The 24,143-nt window shown below is 30.8% G+C and overlaps 1 protein-coding gene across 3 annotated transcripts; it reads left to right on the forward strand.

Annotated features, from left to right (window-relative positions):
- The first annotated feature begins 4,861 nt into the window (after window positions 1-4,861).
- LOC148607385 (uncharacterized) lies at window positions 4,862-13,956 on the forward strand. Of its 3 annotated transcripts, XM_088545061.1 has the most exons (19): window positions 4,862-4,956; window positions 5,363-5,489; window positions 5,790-5,846; window positions 6,512-6,625; window positions 6,999-7,115; window positions 7,574-7,690; window positions 8,123-8,239; window positions 8,735-8,851; window positions 9,429-9,545; window positions 10,016-10,132; window positions 10,324-10,440; window positions 10,703-10,819; window positions 11,011-11,127; window positions 11,389-11,505; window positions 11,697-11,813; window positions 12,076-12,192; window positions 12,541-12,669; window positions 13,101-13,229; window positions 13,477-13,956. In XM_088545061.1, the coding sequence occupies exons 1-19, from the start codon at window positions 4,915-4,917 to the stop codon at window positions 13,488-13,490; spliced, it is 2,016 nt and encodes a 671-aa protein (XP_088401187.1). In that variant the 5' UTR covers window positions 4,862-4,914; the 3' UTR covers window positions 13,491-13,956. The 3 variants fall into 3 exon arrangements, with proteins under 3 accessions (XP_088401187.1, XP_088401189.1, XP_088401188.1); XM_088545063.1 differs by lacking the exons at window positions 10,703-10,819; window positions 11,011-11,127 and having other exon boundaries at window positions 13,477-13,630; XM_088545062.1 differs by lacking the exons at window positions 9,429-9,545; window positions 10,016-10,132 and having other exon boundaries at window positions 13,477-13,630.
- The last annotated feature ends 10,187 nt before the right edge of the window (window positions 13,957-24,143 follow it).

Below are 24,143 nucleotides of genomic sequence, written 5' to 3' on the forward strand. Positions count from 1 at the left end.
TGAAATGGGTACTACTTGTATTATTCTAAGATATGAAGAAGTTTTATAACGTTAAGATCAAATTTAAAAAGTTACTTTTACTCTCTTTGATTTTTTTATACACACAAAATTTATTGGCGGTGTAAAATTTATCTACATTTTTAATGTTTACTCCGACAAAAGAAAAAAATAAAAAATGGCAAGAGGAAAATTTTTTTTTATTTCGATAAATGTTAGGTCGAAATAGAAATAAAAGAATGCTAACGTGAATACTATATGCGTGTAGAAACAAAAAAAAGATTTTGTATCAAAATAAGCATGTGTAACACATCATGCACATTTTCCATGAAAATTGGTGAAATATTCATTCAAATTTTGTCATTAATCATGATATCTGGGTTTTTAACAATCTTTAGGAGATCTATTTTGAGACAAAAAGATGGATGTTTTCTCTTCAAATAAAAGCATTATTAATCACGAATGACACTTCAAAAACAAATTGGGTGTGAAGGTCGAAAATTCTTTTTTTAAACTTCTTTTACATTTATAACACCCTTGTTTATATTATTTATAAATTTAAGCACGCGTTCAAATCTTTAATGATAGACATACATTTGTAGGTGGAATACAAAGTTGATATTCCCTTGATGTGTCACACAATTACAACACAACGAAATATTTCTGTACGAAACAAAAGTTTCTGTCATTGGCTTCACGGCTATCGACCAAGTAAACGTTCTACACGAATATTGGCGATCAATTTTATAACCGTTCTTATAGAACAGTACCATTTGATGAAAACAGCTGCGTATTATAAGAAGGCAAAACGCTAAAAAAAAGCTTGTTTAATAACCTGAACTAAACATAATTCAAGGGAACCTGTCAAAACAGAATCGTGAATAATCTGATAACCTTCTTTTTAAAATCCCCTTATTTTAGCATTACTAAACAGGACACTTGTCTTAAAAAAAAACATTTTAAAATCTAAAAATGGCTTGATTAAGTCATGTTTCAGTGTATGAAATTAAAGAAAAAACTTTTAGCAGAGCTTATAAGCACATTGATATTGCATGAACTATTAGTTCGAACTATTGATCATTATCTTTAAGACACTCATAAATATATTGCAATCATTTATTCGTTTGACCTGCAATGGTAACTTCATCGAATTTAGAACCAAAATTCACATTTGTTTATTCACTGAATGTAAAAGAATCACCTCAAATAAAACCAAACAAAAACACGTTGTTTTGTAACATTTCATTGTTATTGTAGTTGTTAATTTTATTTAACGTAGCAGTGACAGTTTTGGATAAATAATTAAAACAGAAGGTAATTTATGCATTTCAAAAACCCATCGCATTCAGTTTTAATTCTTGTTCGAAAACAGTTACTTAACACATATCCAGTCTTAGTGTTTTATTTGATTGTTGCGCTTTTGAGATAATAAAAAAATATATAGATTGAAGTTCGCTCTTTGCAAGGGTTATTGGTCTTAATTTGACTTGATTTGGATGATTTTAGTAGTGGGAAATGGTTGCATGATTTTGTAAAAAGTGCATATATGAATGGAAAAAAGATTGTTGTTTTGTGAAAGTATAGCATAATTAGACTGAAAACATCGTTTGTTTGTTGTGTTTTTTACACTATGACTCACTTTACCATTGGCAGTTATAAAATATACTAAGGAAGCAATCAATGAAATGTTGCAATTTCAATATGCGGTAATCATTTTTAAGGGAGTATCCTGAGAACGATCTACATACATAATGTAATAAACTAAATAAAAAAATAAAAAATAAAAACTGAAGATAAGAGAATTAGTGCGTCGCACAAAAGAAACTAAAACACTAGCAATATATGAATCATAAAAACCGGGACTAACTTTAGGCGCCCAGTTAGGCGCCCAGTTAGGGTAAGCATTTCCTTCTCTACCAGCGGTATCCGCCATATTACAAGCGAGTATAATCTTGTAATAATCTAGCAAAAATAATGCAATTTGGTGACACTTGTCAAACAATTCGAGGAATAAGCCTTAGTGTTTTAAAATTTAAAATGTGTAATGATGTAAATTATGAATATACTTGTGTCGGTTGATTCGCAATTCTAATACAATTATTTCTATATTGGGTGTAAATGTATGCTGTTTATTAATAAATAAACATACTATTTTTGAACCCGTATTCACATCTAGGAATTAATACAGTAAACAATTATAGCTATCACAAAATGTCTGACCTTTTTGATATTGAAAAGTAACACATGCATTAGATGTAAACTGTTTACATCAATACTTGTGCATTTAAATGTGGTTTTATACGTAAAAGATAGATGAAAAAACTGGAACTTAATGTTCTTGTATGTTTGTTTTTCTTCTTGTTTTTTTAAATCACTTATTCTAGTTTTGAATGAATTAATTTAATGACAAACAGATTGTGTTATTTAATTAAACAATTTAAACTTTTATACCGTTGTCCAAGGCAATTTCTACTTTATACATTAGACAGACCATAAAACTCGTTTTTTATCTGCATTAAAAGCATCATTGAAGGCTTGAGATAGCAAGATATGTTTATTTGTATTTTGTTAACGGTACTTTATTACAAATGTGAATACATGTTCAAAAAACATATTGGTCGAAAATAAATAAAATATAAGGTCAATTTGTAATACTGAAAATGGTATACCTAACCATTTAACATTTGATAATTTTATGCCCTAGTGTCCGTTTCGTTCCCTTCATGTTTGTTGTCAATTTTTACGACAAGGTGACCAACTAGGCATTGCATTCTTTCGTTAACAGATCAGAATGATCGTTACGGAAAAATGCGGGTTCTATACTTTTGTTATCTCTTGATATTGCAGGACGTGAAATATGTTTAAACATCCAGTTACCACATGGTTTCAATAGAAGTTGAGATCAAGATTTTTGCCCAGTACTTGTCCAACATATAAGGTAATATACCTACAATATACCACTTCTCTAGATCAAATACTATTCACATATACAATATAGCATTAAATGTTTACACATATTATGAAAAGAAAAACGTTGTATTTGTTTCAAATGGAAAGTTAGGCGCAGTCATGTTTTTTTACCATCGTTATTTACATGTAGTTTATTCAAAAAAGTCATGCCTTTCACAAAATGGTTAATGTGAGTTTTACCTTTGTTCAAAAACAATAAGGTTTTGGAGCTCAAAACAAGGTTTTGTCAATATAATATATGAAGAACTTTGATAAAGAATGCAATGAAATCAAAATCACTTATCCACTGGCTTAACATTGAAAAGATACACTTTGACTAAATATTCACTTCCTTAACGTGACAATAGGAACGCTTAACACACAAAAGTAATGAAATTAATGACAAACCAAACGTTTTTAACATCTTTGAACATTTCAACAATTAATTACATGTCACATTAAAGTTCACAGTCATGTTAAGGGTGTTCGCAGAAAGTGTTGTTTTTCTCTGCTTGTGCAATTTATGAGCAGTTTGATAGACCAGGTGTTATTCGGCTATGTCTTATTTTAACTTGACTTGACTTAATCCATTTAGTCCTCAAGGTGACATAGAGTGACTGCAGTGTTTTTTCCCATCTTTTTTCTGTCCATGGCTGCTGTTTTTGCCTCTCTCCAGGTTTTGTTTATCTTCTGTAATTCTGCTGTAAGTCCCCAACGCCAAGTTTGTTGAGGGTTCCGATTCTTATTAAGAGGAAGAGTTATATTTACTCTGGATAAAAGTACATCCACTTCAAAGAACCTTAATAGATATTAAATTAGTTTTGGGTACAAAAATACACTTCTTGAATTAGATTATGCACATGCACATTAAACCATTACTTTTATGTTCAGTTACGAAAAAAAAGATCAAATTTACAGCAGCATACACTGTATTTTGATCGTACTCGTAGTGACATTAAGAGCTAATTAATTATTTGTGATTGTAGCTTAATGATAGCCTTATTTTATCTGCAAAAATTGTTCAACTAAGTATTTCTTACTGGGAATGATTTTTTAGTGAAGATGTATCGTCATAAATGTTTTTGAATACGTTTTTAAGTGAAGGTAATTGCATATTACTTTGTCAAAAGTAATATTAATCGATCCTTAAGTTAATGAATATGAGGACACAATCATTTAGAATATCCAAACATTTTTGCAATTGAGAAACCTTAATCTATTTAATAGGTTTCAAAATTAACCTTATCAGCACCTCTTGAAATAATCGTATTTGTTTCCTATTTACACATAATGTCACATTTGTTTTTACGTCATTTCAATTGCAATTTTGTTAATAAAATCGTTTCCTTATCCCCACATTAAGTCTCCAGTCCATTTAAAAGGGGGATACGGAGAGAATGTGTGTGTGTGTGTGTAGTTTTGTTGTTTATTTTTTTTCAAGAGTCATTGTTTGCGTACTATTCATATTGTGCGTGATTGTGTAATTTTTAAATAAATTCTTGTTTTTGAAATCGAGAAGGGACAAATCTAGATTATAAGTTCTATAAGACGTTACAGGAAACTCCTTTAATAATGCATTACTGATTTAAGGTTTGCCTTTGACCTGGAAAAACAAGGTTTAAAGTACGAACTGATATTTCCTTGTTTTTAAAATAAATCCAGTCAAATTAAATTTAAAAAACAAAAAAAAACATGTACGATACAATATTTGATGTGTACGCTGTAGGTTAACCTCTTTCTAAAGTCACAGTCTATGACATCAAATATGTTTCTTGGAAAGAAAGTTATAGTCAGTATAACTTCTCTGTAACAATATGATTGATTATTACAATCTGCTTGTTTTTATAACAACGTAATTAATTTGCATTTATCTCGTACGAAATATATCTACTATAAATACAGTTGTCAATCTTCTACATAACGCAGAAAAGGTAAGATTTAGAAGTGAAGTACAGCTCTCGGTGAAAAATGTTGAAAACAGTTCTCTATATAGCAGCCAGTGTGGTTGTCGTAAGTATCTTATCACATACTGTTTTGAACTACTTTTTACCTTCCCAGTTTGATTTCAGAGTAATTCAAATATTAATGTTGGATATTTAAATGATTTTCAATAAAGTAATTTTATTGTCATTATTGGTCTATTAGATATCAATGTATAATAACAAATGTTGTGTTTAAGTTCATAATATTCGGATTTGTTATTTAGTTACATTTGTTCCTTTGGGCTTTTTTGCAGATGAATTAACTTTTACTAATTTTGTGTTTCGTTTTTTAAAAGAATATTTTAACATACATTTGTGTTCCAGGAGGTTCCGAAATATAGAATTTACTGTTGTATATTTACTTTACTTGATAACAAAGATCAAAAGAAATCAAAATGTTTTAGCAAATATCGAAAACTGACATCTTTCAATAGGTCCATGCATATCGAGTAGAAGTTAGGCCAGGAATATGTCCAATAACAACCGGAGGGATATTACCTAAATGTGCATGTACTACACCAGGAGAATGCAAAGTAGACGCTGACTGCAAAACAAATCCAAGTAAGTATGATAGTTCATGCAATAAGGGATTTATTACAGTCCGCAAGTTTAAGTATTAGCCTTGTCCTTTTGTAAAGATTGGGCGTTTTCTAGATAAGGTTCATATATCTGTTGCAAACAAGAAAAAAGGGGCCATGTACTTATCAATAATGAATGGGTTAATATCCCCTAAATACATCTGAAATTAATTATTTTATTTTAATCTCTATCAAAATATGGATGAAAAGTGATGAAAAGCATTTCTGTAAAACTTCTTTAAAACAAATTCTGAAATTCTGAATTTTATATTTTTTTATTTAGCTTACAAATGCTGTGATCTTGGATGTTCATGCAGTAAAACCTGTGTAAAGCCTGGAGGTAAGATCAATTATTTCAAAATGTCGATATGCCGTAATGACAATTTAGATACAACGGTGACAATTTTATTTTCTGTTTAATTCCGTAGAATTATGATACTACAATTTTAACAATTAATTTAATCAATAAATCAATTCTCAATACTTTGTTAAAGCCATCTTGGTCACATAGGTAGTATTGTGGTTTATTTTTCGCGTCGGGGATGGGGTGTATCTCCAGTCGAGTCCCACCAAAGATTTTGATAGTCACTACTTCCTCGCCATGTGCTATGCATGGCTTCGAATGACAGCTACTAGACTCGGAGAGAACATTATTTGTTTCACTAGGTAGTATTTTAAACCTGCGGTCTGTTGATTTTGCCAACTACTACATTCAAAATCCGGATGAACATGTCAAGCAAGTGCAACTAAACACACGTCCTCGTCCTGCTTGAAATACATGTATACCATATATGACATGCAATTGATCAATCAATTATTCAATCAATTAAAGGCATCCAGTCGTAATTTGATTCTTTTTTCTTTTTTTATTTATTTTATTTTTTTTTTATTTTATTTTATTTTATTTTATTTATTTTATTTTTTTTTTTTGAGAATGATTTTGTTGTGATTGATTCATTCTGCAATGAATCGTGATGTCATTAAACACATCCGTTTTCATTTTAGACTGCTATTATAATGGCAAAACTTACTGGATCAACGACGTATTTTCTAAGGGAGATGAATGCAACAAATGTACATGTAAAAAACATAAAATCATATGTGACAATAATGCATGCAGTAAGTAATGATTTAAAGTAGACTAACAGACACGCAATGTTGACCAATTGAATTTTCCTTTTACGATTAATAACATATAGATCATTCTTTTTTTTTTAAATCAGACAGTTTTAATTTCGATAATTTATTTGATTCAGTAAATCCGTATTTTTACATTGTTGTGCATAATATATTTTTGTACACTCTGATAATGGGTAACTTATTTTCATAACTTATATTGTCCATAAAAAATATGTACATTTAGTGTACATTTAGTGTACATTTAGTATGAGCAGTCTGCTATTACATAAGTATCAATAAATATAAAAGCAATTAATTCCATTTTACATCATTTTTTGGGACGAGAGTCTAATATATCAAGGTTCATTTTCAGATTGTAAAAAAGGTGGAAACACATACGCAATTGGGCAAACGTTCCCTGCTTCCGACAGTTGCAATACATGTACCTGTAATTCGGACGGAATTATAATTTGCACAAATAAGCCATGTAGTAAGTTAATAATGTTAAGTTGACTTGTCTATAGCAGATGTAATTCGTATAACTGGACAACGTTCATAATTTGTTTTTTTTTTTCACTGATAAAAACGATATTAATGTTAAGTACTTGTTTCCTTTTTCATTCAATTGTAAGACTTTTTTAACTGACACTGCCATACGTATATAACTTTCATAAATATGTAATAAAATTTCTAATATGAATATTCCACTGAGTGTATCCACAAATATTTGCAAAAGAAAACCATACAATTCATATAATTCGTATAATTCCAAAATGAAAATGTTATTAAAGGATAAAATGCATTCTCAAGTCATATAAATGGACGTTTTGTGACATATACTTCAGTTCAAATGTACTTGATGTTTCTCCCTATTTATATATGATCACATTCTACAGATCTCTAGTAAGATCAATAAGATTTTAGTCAAAATCATGTTTTACAACACAGGTTGTTCCAAAGGATCTATGATCTATAAAATTGGAGAAATATTTCCTGCTGGCGACGGTTGTAACCAATGCGAATGTTTGGTTGACGGAACTATTTTATGTGGTTCTAAATTTTGTGGTACGTTTGAATAAAGTTCAAATGATTTTAAAATGTTGTATAATATTATATAATCAAACGTCAACAATTTGATTCTATTTGGTTTTGGTTGAGAAGAAAAGAAATTAAATGTAGATGGAAGAATAAAGAAATATTTTTTTTGTCAATTGTGTCTCGATCTTTAAAAAAAAATTACACATTAGTTGTTAAATAGTATGTCATTTGTCCGTTCAGGGACATGAACCATGTAAACGGTAGGGAAATCAATTGAGAGAGATCTATAATATACTTACTGGTTCTTATAAAAAAAATCCTTCAACTGTTTCTATACAAAACTGGTTTCTTCTTTCCTTTAACTCTTTGAATAAACTTATAGGACTTTTTAACAGATACAATCTTTCACCATATCCATTCTCGTTATAGTCATTTTGCAATCATTTGATATTGTTTTAGGCTGTACTAAAGATTCTATGAAATACAACGTTGGAGAAATATTTCCGGCTGGTGATGGATGTAATAAATGTACCTGTAAAGCTGGTGGTCTGATTGACTGTACAAACAAGCCATGTTGTAAGTTCATTTCATATTTAATTGTAATATCTAGTCCAATCGTTTTAATAAAGCATGTTCCAAAATACATTAAGGAACATATTCAGGTTCCACAAACGAAATCCCAATGTCGTTTTAATTTCAATTCAATTAAGCAGTAACGTACTTAATGATACTAATGGCGATACATTGTTTGTATTAGATACCGACAAAATATTTTGCCGATGAGTATGGCGTCCTTATTTAACAGCAATGCATTATATGATACCCACACCTTTCAGAATTTTATTCATTTCACCATACTTAACTACTTGTTAAACACTAAGTAGGGGATGGTAGAAGCAAAAACCAAAATAAAACTTTCTATATTATTACGCCTTTAGCTAGTAACTGTATACTTAGTATGCATTGAAAACCTAATCATTCGCCTCACATATTACATACGTTCAGTCAAAGACATAATTACAGATGTACATGTAACCACCAGGACCATATTTCATTACTTTCTTTTTTCAGCATGTTCTAAAGGTGGTGTAGAATACAAAATTGGAGAAATATTCCCTGCTGGTGACGGCTGTAATACATGTGAATGTATGGTAGATGGAACGATTGTGTGTGGATCTAAATTTTGTGGTACGTTTGAACTCAGTAAAGAAATTCAGTTTTTAATCATTTCAAAATGCTCTCATTACTTGATTTAAGTTTGACAATTTTGATACTCTATGTGTGGGGAAAGATAATAAATATGTGGATGACACGATAAATGTTTTGATAATTGACACTGGACATCTGAGGTAGACAAGTCCCACACTAAAAACAATTTTGAAATTTAAAGATGCAATTTAATATGAATTAGTCAAACCCTATAACCGAGCATTGCGCTTTTACGTTTTGTTCTTTGTTTTCGTTTGTTAAGGCATTGAAAATGGGAGGAAGCTGAAAGGGGAGATGTGGGATAGGTGAACAGTGATCCACTCTGTTTTTAAATAATTCAGCGTACCGGATCTAGACGCTAAAAATAATTGTCACTTCTGGAGAAAAAACAACAAATCAAGGGTTTTTGCGACATTTTTCGGGACAAAGTCAACTTCATCGTCAACTTCATTTGGCTCTTAACCAATTATATCTAGATATGTTTACCTCTTGGAAATAATTTAACGAATTTCATTTATATCCTTACAGACTTTTCATTAATGTGATATTATTGTAGGCTGTACTAAAGATTCTATGAAATACAACGTTGGAGAAATATTTCCAGCTGGTGATGTATGTAACAAATGCACCTGTACAGCAGGTGGTCTGATTGAATGTACAAATAAGCCATGTTGTAAGTTTATATCATTTTAATTGAAATATTTTATAATTTTCATAACCCAGTCAATGTTTCAAAGAACGCAAAATGTTTCCTATTTTCATTATTTTCATAATCTTAATTTTTGTTAAACCTTAAATGAAGAGTGTGTCAATACAGTTCCATATAAGATATTGACAAAATACACTTATCTAGGAATGTCAATCCTTATGAAACAATGAATCATTTCATACACATATTTTTCAAACCGTTGTAGTTTTAAGTTGCTAAATGTGTGACAAAGCTATCAATCATCAAACAATAAGACGGGTGTTGAAGGAAGAAAATAGAGTATTGTGTAGTATCACGTATTTGGTCTATAAGCTTTTTTACTTATGCATTTTATCACTTGCATGACTTATTTCATTAATTCTGATATTAAAATGAATATAAATGTAACCGGTACATTAAATGCACCAGATTTTTATGTTATTCATTTATTTTAGCATGTTCTAAAGGTGGTGTAGAATACAAAATTGGAGAAATATTCCCTGCTGGTGACGGCTGTAATACATGTGAATGTATGGGAGATGGAACAATTGTGTGTGGATCTAAATTTTGTGGTATGTTTAAACGGAGTAATTAACTACAACTATCAATGACTTTAGACTGCATTCATTACTCAATTTTATTACTATAGCTCATTCTGTTTACTGTTAAAAACAGTTATTTTGATGATACAAAACAAATTCACACAGTTAAAATCACTGATATTATCGCAAGCTATTTTTTTTATTCCTTTGAAATGTTTTAGGTTGTACAAAAGGTTCTATGAAATACAACATTGGAGATATATTTCCAGCTGGTGATGAATGTAATAAATGTACCTGTAACGCTGGTGGTCTGATTGATTGTACAACTAAGCCATGTTGTAAGTTCTTCTCATATTTTCTTGAGACATCATGTATATATGAATATACATTAATATAAATGTATTAGTATTTTACAGCAGATAAACAAAATATTTGATACATACACCTTTAGCTTGTTGAAGAAATTGACATTGACAGTAAATCCTTCACTTGGCATATTGTATAACTTAAATAAGGCACTGACTATTATTTTACCAAGCTCAGTAGCTGAGGGGGTATACTCTATCATCTGTGTTTTACCAGCTTTCCTCTTTATTCTAGCATGTTCTAAAGGTGGTGTAGTGTACAAAAGTGGAGAAATATTCCCTGCTGGTGACGGCTGTAATACATGTGAATGTATGGGAGATGGAACAATTGTGTGTGGATCTAAATTTTGTGGTATGTTTAAACGGAGTAATTAACTACAACTATCAATGACTTTAGACTGCATTCATTACTCGATTTTATTACTATAGCTCATTCTGTTTACTGTTAAAAACAGTTATTTTGATGATACAAAACAAATTCACACAGTTGAAATCACTGATATTATCGCAAACTATTTTTTTTATTCCTTTGAAATGTTTTAGGTTGTACAAAAGGTTCTATGAAATACAACATTGGAGATATATTTCCAGCTGGTGATGAATGTAATAAATGTACCTGTAACGCCGGTGGTCTGATTGACTGCACAAATAAGCCATGTTGTAAGTTCTTCTCATATTTTCTTGAGACATCATGTATATATGAATATACATTAATATAAATGTATTAGTATTTTACAGCAGATAAACAAAATATTTGATACATACACCTTTAGCTTGTTGACGAAATTGACATTGACAGTAAATCCTTCACTTGGCATATTGTATAACTTAAATAAGGCACTGACTATTATTTTACCAAGCTCAGTAGCTGAGGGGTATACTCTATCATCTGTGTTTTACCAGCTTTCCTCTTTATTCTAGCATGTTCTAAAGGTGGTGTAGTGTACAAAATTGGAGAAATATTCCCTGCTGGTGACGGCTGTAATACATGTGAATGTATGGGAGATGGAACAATTGTGTGTGGATCTAAATTTTGTGGTATGTTTAAACGGAGTAATTAACTACAACTATCAATGACTTTAGACTGCATTCATTACTCTATTCTATTACTATAGCTTATTCTGTTTACTGTTAAAACAGTTATTTTGATGATACAAAACAAATTCACACAGTTGAAATCACTGATATTATCGCAAACTATTTTTGTTTATTCCTTTGAAATGTTTTAGGTTGTACAAAAGGTTCTATGAAATACAACATTGGAGATATATTTCCAGCTGGAGATGAATGTAATAAATGTACCTGTAACGCCGGTGGTCTGATTGACTGCACAAATAAGCCATGTTGTAAGTTCTTCTCATATTTTCTTGAGACATCATGTATATATAAATATACATTAATATATATGTATTAGTATTTTACAGCAGATAAACAAAATATTTGATACATACACCTTTAGCTTGTTGACGAAATTGACATTGACAGTAAATCCTTCACTTGGCATATTGTATAACTTAAATAAGGCACTGACTATTATTTTACCAAGCTCAGTAGCAGAGGGAGTACACTCTATCATCTGTGTTTTACCAGATTTCCTCTTTATTCTAGCATGTTCTAAAGGTGGTGTAGTGTACAAAATCGGAGAAATATTCCCCGCTGGTGACGGTTGTAATACATGCGAATGCAGAAATGACGGTACTATTGTATGCACATTGAGTACATGTGGTAGGTACTTTTATTATCTTGACGTCCTTTGTTTCATGACAAACAGGAAATACAAAACAGATGCTCGAAACAAAAAATAAGTTCCTGCTTTGCGTTGACTATCATGATTTGATCTTGCTGTAGACCGGTTATTTTTCGTAATCATAGCTGATTATCTGACAATGATGCGAATGAGGCAAATATGTGTTGTTGAGAATATTGAATAGTTGCGGTTTTTGTTTTACATTTACGTTTGATCATTATTACTTTTGTGCCGCTGGGAGGTTTTAGATAAGGATTAGTTGTAATTTAATATCATCCACGTATAGATGTAATTGTTTTATACACATTAAATATCTTTATTTTCAGATTGTACGTATGGAAGTAATGTGTACAAAATCGGCCAAACATTTGCCGCACAAGATGGATGTAATACTTGTGAATGTAACAAAGTAGTCGGTTCTTCTTCAGTTGTCAGCTGTACCAGTAAATCATGCGGTATGGGACCTAAATGTTCATTTAAATAAATCATACATTTTCTTTTTTTATTATTAAGATGTGAATGCTAATAACAGCAAGAATCTAACGCAAACAAATGCCAACAATATAACAAAAGTTATTCAATTAAAAACAGAACATTTAAGAAAAAAAAAACGTTCCATCAAGCCAAAAATTGATCAGTTATTTAATTAATCATAAAACAAGTTGTATTCTCTTTCATCTTTAGTAACTTATATTTTTGTTTTCACTGTTTACCATTTTATTCTCACTTTTCCATTGCCTTGTCACTTTGATTTGTTTGTCAAATAATTGTTATTGCAGTTATGAAAAATCGTAAATCAGGCCATCTAACCTATTACTTGCAAGTTTTTAAAAGTTAATGCATAAAAATTTTAATTTTAATCAATGTTTTAATGTTTAAATTGCAGTATGTGTTTACAATGCCAAGAAATATGACATAGGAGCACAATTTCCAGCAAAAGATGGCTGCAACACTTGCCATTGTAAACTTGTCAATTTATACCCTAAAGCTGTTTGTGCAACAGACAAAACATGCGGTATGTTATAATTTGATATTTCGTTTTTAGTAATACACTATATACTGATGGTATCATTTTCAACAACAAGCTTATTGCTTTATCAACACTGTAATTGACTGGTAAAATGTTTATAGTTTTTTTACGTGTAGCTATTTTAATAGGTGTTTTGTTTTGTGTTCAAAACGTTATGTACGTGTATTTTACTTTAAAATTTAGCTAATCATATACTTTACCACCTGTATAAAATTTTCACTTTATTTTTCAGGATATGGCAAATGAATTTCAAGATTATAAAGAAAACCATTAATAAGACAGCCGTCTTAAAACGAATCATTATGATACAGTCATTATATCCAATTCAGAACACTTGTTTTTCTAGTGTAGGTTTACTTAGTGTGTTTGTTTTAATATTGTTTGTTTGTTTGTCCACTGAATGTGTATATATCATTCTCATGTGTAAAGTTTTCTGTGCTTTTCAACCAAATTTTGTTTTGTTTTGTTATGCAAACGTATGATGATAAGGTTCGTAGTGAAAATGCATGTCGTTTAAATCAGATGTTCTTACCTGTTTGATAAGGGGCCAAAAGAATAGTTTATTTGTGAAGAATCGTTTAACTGTCATATTTTACTACTGTGAGTGCATGTTTCTAATGGTTACTTTCTAACAAAGTGTTATATATATATCCAATATTTTTTTTTACTATTTTGTAAAACATATTAAGTTCTAATAAATATAGATATTGTATTTTTGTTCTTTTTTAATTTTCAAAAACACTAAAAGATGAGTATTTTGTATCGACTTAAATACACATTACCATTTATCAGGTGGAAAAAGGAGGATACAATTAGCATGGTATTTAGTTATATAACACTGTAGTTTATCCCCCTAAACATTTTCTGGACATATACTGAAAACGAAGAGACAATTCAGGGACATCAGAACCAAATGTATGACCGTAACATAAAACAGAAGATCAATGACGACCAATTTACACAATCTAAACACATAATTGAGTGTTTTTCAATATGAAAATAACAAATTATGGAGCACATGATAAGAACTTAGTCCATATTATTGTGTTGTTTTTTTTTTACTTCATTTTGAACATTTCTTTTCAGATTTTTTTATGATTCGGATATTGGCATTTTTCCTTTCGGATAAATGTTAAAATTATAAAACATTCTGACTTGGGAAGACAAGTTAGATCAATCATTTGTGAATAATATTCTTCGCAAATTCATGTTGTTGCTGAAAGGGAGTCTTTGAAAAACACACATTAATGATTGTAGATATTTGCTTGAATGGTTTTCTAGACTAATATTATTGTACTCTTTAAAGATATTAACTACAGAAACACTACAGCACACTGTTTCAAAGAGAGATCATTTATATAACTATGCAAAAAATCACTACAAATCAAATTGTTTACATAGAAAATAACAGTGTATTGATTTAAAATAAAAACGGTATACGAATCAGGCTTAGAATCAGGGTAAAACGCGAGGCCTTAGCGATTTTTCTAATCGTTTGATTTCTATTCGATGTGTTAGTAACAAGTGCTCCCCATCTGTGTCCCCGATAGTGACGCAAGGACTAACGGGTTTTTTCACGCAGAGGTGGGAAAGTAAGCGGATCCAAAGTGTTATATACTGTCAATGACCTCAATCATTAATTCGTATATTTTCAGTGCGTTTTAGTTGCTGATTTCTGTTCGATGTGTTAGTTACAAGTCCTCCTCATATCTGTGTCTCCGATAATGACGCAACGACTAACGGGTTGTTCATGCAAAGGTGGGAAAGTAAGCGGATCCAAAGTGTTATATACTGTCAATGACCGAGTATACTTTCAATACGTTTTGGTTGCTAAAATAGAACGATTGCAGTTTGACTAGTGGTATATCAATTCAGTGTTTGCTATATTATTTTCATCCTTTTATATGATCATTTAAACATGCGAATTTAATTACATTTTGCAAACCCTCCAATATGCAAAAATATATAAACAAAAATTCAGAACACAATAAAAATACAAAAAAAAACTAAGATATCAAGTATAAATGAATGTAATAAAAGTTGAAAACTTGCCATTCCTAATTAGGTTTTCAAATAAGACATAACATAAAGTTTATATAAATGTCATTGAAAGGCGCTTATTTCAATTCTGTATTGGCCTTTATACAATAAAGTATCAAGAGTTGATGAGACGTTGATCTGATTATCTATAAATAAGCCACGTCCATATTTGTCGACACTAATTGATCGATGTCTATTGCATCTCTAAAATGAATTGAAAATAACCTTAATACATTCGACAGGACGAAAACGTTTATACAGATGAAAGCAACATGTCATAAAGATCTACCAAATAGGTTTTGGTTGTTGTCTTTGGAAATTTAAAGTTCAAGGGTCATTGTTTGTTCAACCGACAGTTGTGATAAATTTTTATAAAAAAAAACAAACAAACACCTGGTAGTTTCAAAAAGTTGGGTTCTTTTAATTGGGAGATGGAAAATATTTTATATTAGCAATATGTTCCCCAAGTAAATTATTGATTTTTATCATTTTTTATTCAACATCCGGTAGCTATTTTTTGCTCGAAATTGCAAAGCATTTTATGATTTCTAGATCAGAGGAATGTCAATATATGTCATTGAAGCATACGCTGTTAAAACAAGATAATATACAATCTTGAGCAGACACTTTTTAGAACTGAAACAGTTCGACCTCAAGAATAGTGCATTAGCATGTTTATTGAATGACTTTCTCATTTTATGTTTGTCTCTGTCGTAATCAAATGTTTTGTATTTTTCCTCTTTATTTCCCCTTAAGCCTTTAACAAACTATAAGGCTCTCCAAAGTGATAAGATGAAGTTAACAAGATTGTAAAGATTTTAACTAAACAATACGATTGTGTTTGTTTGTTTTCCCATTTGGGTTTTCCGGACATTTTCCCTCGTTAATATCACTGATTTTGCTTCTTGTTTTTTCGCAAGTGTTCTGTCGATTTCAAGTGACATCATTTGACGTTTTACTGAGATCCAATTATACCGAGCATGACAAGCAATGTTTGCTAATAATGCTTAAGCTATTACATAGCTACCAGTTATTTTAATTCGTGGAAGGGAATGTTATTTTTTTTTCATATATTGGAATTGTTTTGCTTTTTTTTCATTTGTCAGATTTAACAATTTGTGTGTTATTGAGCAAATTTTAATGTCATTAATCCCTCATTTGTGAATTACTGTTACCACTGTTACCTAGATTTCACTTGTTTTTATCTTATTATTATTCTGTTTTTTTTTCTTTTTTTTTTTTTTTTTTTTTTTGTTTCCTTATAAAAAATAAGTTTAATGTTGTGAAGTTGAATGCTCTTGTAATAAGAAATGCGTTACGTCAAGAGGTACGTAGTTAACTATGAAAATTAGGCTAAACCATTCCATGAAATAAAAGACTCATCTCAAAATATTTGCTTTGTTTGGTCAAACTTTTGTCATGTTTTGTGGGTTCCATTCCATTTTGAGTATTTTGTCTTTACTTAGATAGACAACCCCAACAGGATAAATGAACGTCTTAATGCATTTGTCTTTACTTATGTGACAAATAATGAGTGAGAGAAGATGATATTAAGCAGTGTATGTATGAAATCTAAGGCTTCCAAAATATTTTGTTATTCTTCTATGAGAGTGAAATAGCGACAAAAATGGTATTTTGAATACAAATTTACAGTGACATAGTGCAGTAATTTTATTTCTTCATTTCATTGACTTTACTAACACTATAAGCCTTCTCTCACAAAACAGTTTAATGTGCAGATTTTATCGCTTTAACAACAGGTCGGATTACGTTTCAATACGTTCTCGTACATGCTTGGAAACAGCTACCACGGTTACAGTTCTTGATTGAATGACTATATGTGTCTTCTTGTATATCTACTAAGCATATCAATCAAAAATAAAGTAAAAGTAGTTTAAATCGAAAATACTAAGTTATGCCCACTAAAATAATTATTTTTGTTTTATAATATTTGTACCAAATCATCCTTTTGTAAACTATGCCAAATTACCTTTTCAGTCTTTTATATAATGTATAGTTTTCCTAATATCCTCTTGTCCAGACGTATAAATATATCTGACACTGAAGATAAAGCGACTAAACAGGACCACTTCAAGTACCAAGATCAAGTATATGGAAGTTTAACATACTGATCTAAAGGTGAGTGAAAATGTGAAAGGCATGGTTGGAATTATCAACAATGCTACGTCGATGTTCAACATTTTGGATCAATTTGCTTGTTTTTGTGAAAGAAAAACACTATTCAAAAAACGGAAATTCAGACTCAGTCTCAACGCGTTTAGCTCTCAATAAGGGAAATACTAACATTGACATGTAGACAAATAAAAGAAATAAGTAACAGTCAAGCTAAGAAATGTGCAAAGGGCGACGCTGCATGTGTTTTATCTTTGCAATCTGTTCAATTTGGTCTACAAACAAATCATTCATTATGTAGGGGCACGTTTGGCAGTAAAAAAATTCCCCATATGTTTTTCCTTTATAGCCAGGTAAATTATACTTCCCATAACCGTAGTCAATTGCATGCAGACCCACAGCGGCAGTCGTTCTTTTATTCTCTTACTGCAGACGGGCCTTTCGAAATTCTCGAACAATACTCAAATCATACGTCGTTTGATAATCGGATAACGTTGCCCCAAATCGACTTTGCGTTTTCTAAGAAGGCTGGCTGCAGCCTCTAGAGTGAGTTTAGAGTTAGACGTTATTTTAGAGCTTAGGTCATTTAAAGCTCGTTTCACTGTAGAATATTATTAAGGACTAAACAAGTAAGATACATTTTACCTTTTTAATGCATGATTTACTCATTTTGCATGAATCTTACATGGACTGCTATCTAACTACATAAACAAAAAGATTCACAAGAGAGGACGTCCCTATGATTCTGGTAAAACCTTGGTATTTTTTTTAATGCGTGTACTACTGCTATTATAATATGTTATATATATACATATAATTAATTACAATAGTATGATTTGAAGTCACAACCCTCGAAATAAAGGCCCCAGTAATTAAGACATTTATCTGAAGATTGGTTTTATCTCCATTCAAAATAACGAGCGTTTCTCTATTTCAATTTCGTTTGAACGATGTGCATTTTTATTATATAGTAAGTATTTAGAAGTAATATGATAACAATAACACGATCATACAAAATGTACATTAAATACAATATTTTAGATTAGAAATATAGATGTGAGAATTTCATTCCATGCATTTTAATTTATTATGATTGCACAAAACAAGCGATCCATTTGCGTCATGCTTGAATACGCTAGGTTGCAAAAAGTAGTCGTACGTTGATAGGTAGATATACGTAGAGTAATGTTCCTTTTTTGCAGATTTATTTATTTATATTTATCCCCAAACTTTTTTATAGCTGTCCTTCTATTATGCTGCCTGGATCCAAATGACAGGCAATTTATTAATTTGTCATAGGTCGAAAATAACAAAAACAAAATTAGAGCCATGTAAAAATTGGATTCTATCATCATCTGTAGCATTTATAATATAGCATATAATCATACAACAAATTGTTTTATTTACACCATGATAACCAAGTGTTTAACGTGTCATCGTTTTTCTTTTGTATTTTCGTGTACACCGGACTTCACCATTTATGAGCAACTCGACAAGTGTATCTGGAAAAGCAAGGGGATGCTTCACCTACCAGTGCACCTTGGCCATGCTTCCAGATTTTCATTGTCCGGGTCTGTTCTGTTCTTTATCACTTGATTGCGTTTGGTTTTTTTTCGCTGAAATATGCTTCCCTTGCTTACTCTTTCAAACAACATTGAATGAAACAAGAGGCTACGGGGAGCCTGAATCACTTACCTTGTTGAGTTTTGCCTTACAAAGGCAATAAATTTAACAAGAGGTTGTCCAACAATTTTGACTCTAGAAGACTTTGGTAGGACTTATCATAAGGATCATTTCAGCAGTCAGTCGATTTTGTCCATCTATCATAGTTTTCAAGATATTGGCTGAAAACTATTAAAAAAAACTCGTCGTTTTTCCTTTCCAAGGCAATAACTCTTCCAAGGAGTCGTCTGACAACTTTTACCCCTGACGACTTTTGTATTTCTAATAATAAGGATCATTTCAGCTACTGAAATAATTTGGCTGAACCTAATGGTTTTGGTGAAATGTGTGAAAAACAATTGAGTGACCCCTATGTTTCATTTTTAGTAATGGTAGCCATTTGTTTTCGACGGATCTAAAATCCCCAGATGAGTTCTATGTAAAATATCCCAAGCAACAGTCATGTCAAGTTTGGTTCCGATTGGTCAAAGTGTGTCACAGGAGAAGATTTTTGAAAGAAATAACATTAAAAATAACTAAAAAATGTCAAAAGGAAAATACCATGGCTTAATAGATTAAAACGAAAACATGAACACGGGAAGATATAATTATACTGAACAGTTTTACCCTATGTCAGAATTTCGCTAAACCTATTTGATTTGGAGATATATGCGAAAAACTACTGTGTGACCCCCTATGTTTTATTTGTACTAATGGCGGCCATGTTTTTCGATGGATCAAAAATTCCCACATCAGTTATGTGCAGGATATCCGAAGCAACATTTATATTTAGTTTGGTTCCAATTGGTCAAGTAGTGTCAGCGAATAAGAGTGCTAAAAATTGTTAACGGCGATAGACAACAACGACGACGACGGACGCAAAATGTGAAAATGTTTGTAGCTTAAAGAGAAAGTAAAATAAAAAAAATCAATCACTTCAACAGGATTTAATTGTTAGAAGTGACATAAGGACGAAGATCTTGTTTAGAATCAAGTAAAATTAAGTCGAAAAAATATTACAAATAACGGAATGCTCACGTGATTGTTTTACACGTGTAAAATTAATACAAAAATACTGTATCAAAATCATACACGTTGTCTGTGAAAATAAATGAAATATTCAGATGAATTTTGTCATAAACCATGACACAAAATCTGTTTATCAGTCTTTAGGAGATCTATTTTAAGACAAAAGAAGATCGGCCTTTTCTGTTGAAACAAAAACATCATCAATTACGTTTGACAATTGCACAACACACTGCATTTACAAAAAAGCAAAAATATATCTTTTACATTTATTACATATTTGTTTGTGTCACTTATAAAATCAAGCACGCGTTCGAGTTTTTAATAATCGCTGTACATGGAATACAAAGTTAGTATACCCCTTGGTGTGTCACATAATAACGGCACAATAAAATATTAATATACAAACTTGCATTGTCTGGTATAGGTCTATTGACTTTCTACCAAAAAAATTGCTCAACATATTATTTAAGTCTTGAAACCGTTCTTGAAAAACAATATCATTTTTAAATGAAAAAAAAGCTGTACACATTTTGAGAAAACAAAACGCTATAAAATTTTACATATAAAATGTAATAACAGCATTACTAAAATGATAAAATATAGGTAGTAGTCAAAAGAAATGATCAGAAAGAAAGTCAACAAATGGCAATATCAGGAACAAAACAGAAAGTTTGAAACCGTCGCAATGGTCCTAACATGTCACAGGGATTTCAAAATAAAGATAGGTTAAACCAGCTTTTATAGCGGACCTAAGGAGGTGGATCTAAGATAAGGGACACAACTCTTACTAATCATTGGAACGTTTGCATTCAGCATTTTACATCAATCTTATGTAAGCATCTAATTAACTTGGGTTCATTTTACTCTGTTTCAAGCAAAAGCTTGATAGGCTTTGGTGAAATTGATACAATGATACAAACATATCACTGATTTCATGAGTTATGTCCCTTACCCTAGGTCTACCTTATTTATCTTCCACTTTCATTACGATTCGTTGTTTTCGATATATTTCAACAATGAAGTAAATACAGTACATATAATGTTAATCCATACCACGAGTTTCAACAAAGTAACTTTGTAAGGAAGATGCGTCTTCTATAATCTGTTTGTTAGGAGGATGCGTCTTCTATAATCTGTTTGTCAGAAATAAAATAATGTTCTATTGATATTGATATATCTTTTTAGGCTGCGTATTGAATAATCAGCTTGGTCCAAAAGCCTGTGTTTAAAGCAGCGATGGTGTCTATTGATATCAGAAAAGGTGCTACTTGCTTTGACATACCTTACCAACAGGCAAACATAAACGTCATGTACAGAGAAAGCTGTTATATCAATGAATATGGAATCGAAATTTTTAATTCTTAAATCAAAATCGTCATGTTTGTCATATGGTTTAGTACTTAAATGACTACCGTCGTCAATTACGATGTGATGGTCTAAAAATGACGCGGGGAAAATGTATCATCAGTAATTAATTCTCCAAATTAAAGGATTATCAACTGGCGGATATCGTCAATATCTTGATATATGCAATTTAAGGATCTACCCTCTTCAACATTTTAGTTTATCACAAGATTTTAAAGGCACTCCGATTTGTTAGAATAAAAGAATCCAATCGGCTAGGAGAGTGGTACAGTAAGTGCCCTATGGAATCCCGATACCTCGTTAAAAAATTGTCATTACTTAGTGACAAACATGTTGCCAAGGAGAACCTCTAGCACTTTGATCATCTGGTGCTCAGTGTACCAATTTTTGTCTTTCTGTTTTTTTTTTTTTTTTTTTTAGTTTTTTTTTAAATGAGAGAATTATCATTCTATCATAACATATGCATTATACTTGAAACTGTAAGGAACGCTTTGACATTTTCATGGTAGAAACTTTTCTTTTCTTCCTTGATAATATTTTGTATTCAAAATAAATAAAATCGGGATAAAACACCATCGATAATATTACCTTCATTTTTTTTTAAGTCATCAATTCAAGATATTTTGAGAGTAAAAACAAAGCCATTTTGAATCCTTTTTTCTTCAAAACAAATAAGAAAGAGAGTATTATAAAAAAAAAAAAAAAAAGTCACAACTACGTTCTCAACAGTCTGAAAACCTGCCTTAAGGAGGTAGACCTAATGTAAGGGACATAACTCATGAAATCAGGGATTTGTTTGTATCTTATTAAATTTCACCAAAGCCTATTAAGCTTTCATTTGAAAAAGAATGAAATCAGTCCAAGTTACTTTGATGCTTACATTGCTGTGAAATGCTGAATACAAAGTTTCCGATAATTTGTAGAGTTGTGTCACTTACCTTAGGTTTAAGGTAACCTCAACCTTCATTTTATTTATTTTTTTATTTTTTTTATTTTTTTCTTTGTTTTTGGTCTTTATTACTCCAGTTTTTTTTATTTTTTATTTCTTAACTTTAATTTGTGACTTATTTATTTGTGTATATTTTTGCTATGCATTTTTTCATAATTAATTTGTGATGATATATTCTGTTTTATATCTTCTGATCGATTCACTTTCATTTGCAGCTTTCTTTTGCTTTTGTGTATTATGTAATCGAATGTTGGATTCTAATATAAAACCTTTCTGAAGAGTAAGTCAATGTCAATCAATTGATTCTCAGGTGAAACACGTCCTATAGTGTACATGAAAATTGTATTACATTTTTTCTTCTTCTTTTTCTTAACCCACATTTCGCGGTAAATTAAATCATAAAACAATTATATTCACCACAAAGTGTCTGACCTTTGTGATATCTAGAAGTAACACAATTAATACATTTATGATGTTTACGTCAATTAGTATACATTTCAATGTGGTTTTATGAAGTATGGTCGTGTTTACTCTTGGTATTTCAAAATAATTTTATTTTTAATGATTACTAATTTTATGAATAAAACAATTAGACAGTGACACAGAAAAAAATTCAGATAGGATAAATCAATACCCATATTACAACTTATACTGAATACTCATGGCAATCCATTCCACGAAACTCAAGCATGACAAATAAACAATTTTTGTGGTCGTCATCATGAATTCGTGGATCGCTACGGCGTATCAATCTGCGCCATAAAAACTGGTTTGTGTGACGTGTCATAGTTTTCCTTTCATTTCTCGTCTACCCGGGACTTGACTTTTCATGGGCACCTCGGCGGATTTTTCTACAAAAGTAGAGGACGCTTAAACTACCGGTGTACCTGGTACCTGGAGTACGAGTTGCACATTTGCTTTTGTTACTTTGTATGTATAATTGTAGGTACTTTACGTTCTTTGTTGTCTGTTTTCCATGTCTGGTCTTTGTCCCTGGATTACATTCTTTTAAAAAAGATAAAAAAAAAGAATAATTCAAGTATCTGTAAGACGTTGAGGAAAAAAAGCGTTTGACTTAACAATCAGAGTGATAAAGAGTACACTAGATGCCACGTTAGTAACTAAATGATAGGCAAACCAAACGTTTTAAAATCATTTGTAACATTTCGAAAATTATATGCCACTTCAAAGTTCACAATCATGTTTAGGGTGATCACAGAAAGTGTTCTTTTACTCTGGTTGTGCAATTAATGAGCATTTTGATATCTTATTTTAAACGAAGACAGTTACATTTCACTGGAGAAAATTACATCTAGTTCATAATAACTTAATAAATATAAAACAAGTTTTGGCCAACAAAAAATTATGTTGAATTTGGTACGTCACATGTAAATTATAACTTTACTGTTTTGTTGATTTATTTGATTTATAAAAACGTTTTATTGCAGATCATTTTGCTTTAAGATCATATTTATGGTTAGGCTAAAAGATGATTTTATCCCCATGAAAGCCAAGTTTTCTGAAAAATAAATAAATAATGAAACACGTCTCCTCTCCGCTATTCGTACTTGACCAATGTGTTATATTTTTGAATGACGAGATACTATTGCATATATATATATATAATGTGGGGGGATTTAATCGAAAGTTATATTAAACGATAACATGAATTTTGTCTCTTTTTTCAATTGTGAAGTTTCAGGGCTGGTTTATTAGTTTCA

This window comes from Perna viridis, chromosome 9, assembly GCF_037379345.1.
Source record: "Perna viridis isolate PV_CMFRI_1.1 ecotype Kerala chromosome 9, ASM3737934v1, whole genome shotgun sequence".
Classification (NCBI taxonomy): domain Eukaryota; kingdom Metazoa; phylum Mollusca; class Bivalvia; order Mytilida; family Mytilidae; genus Perna; species Perna viridis.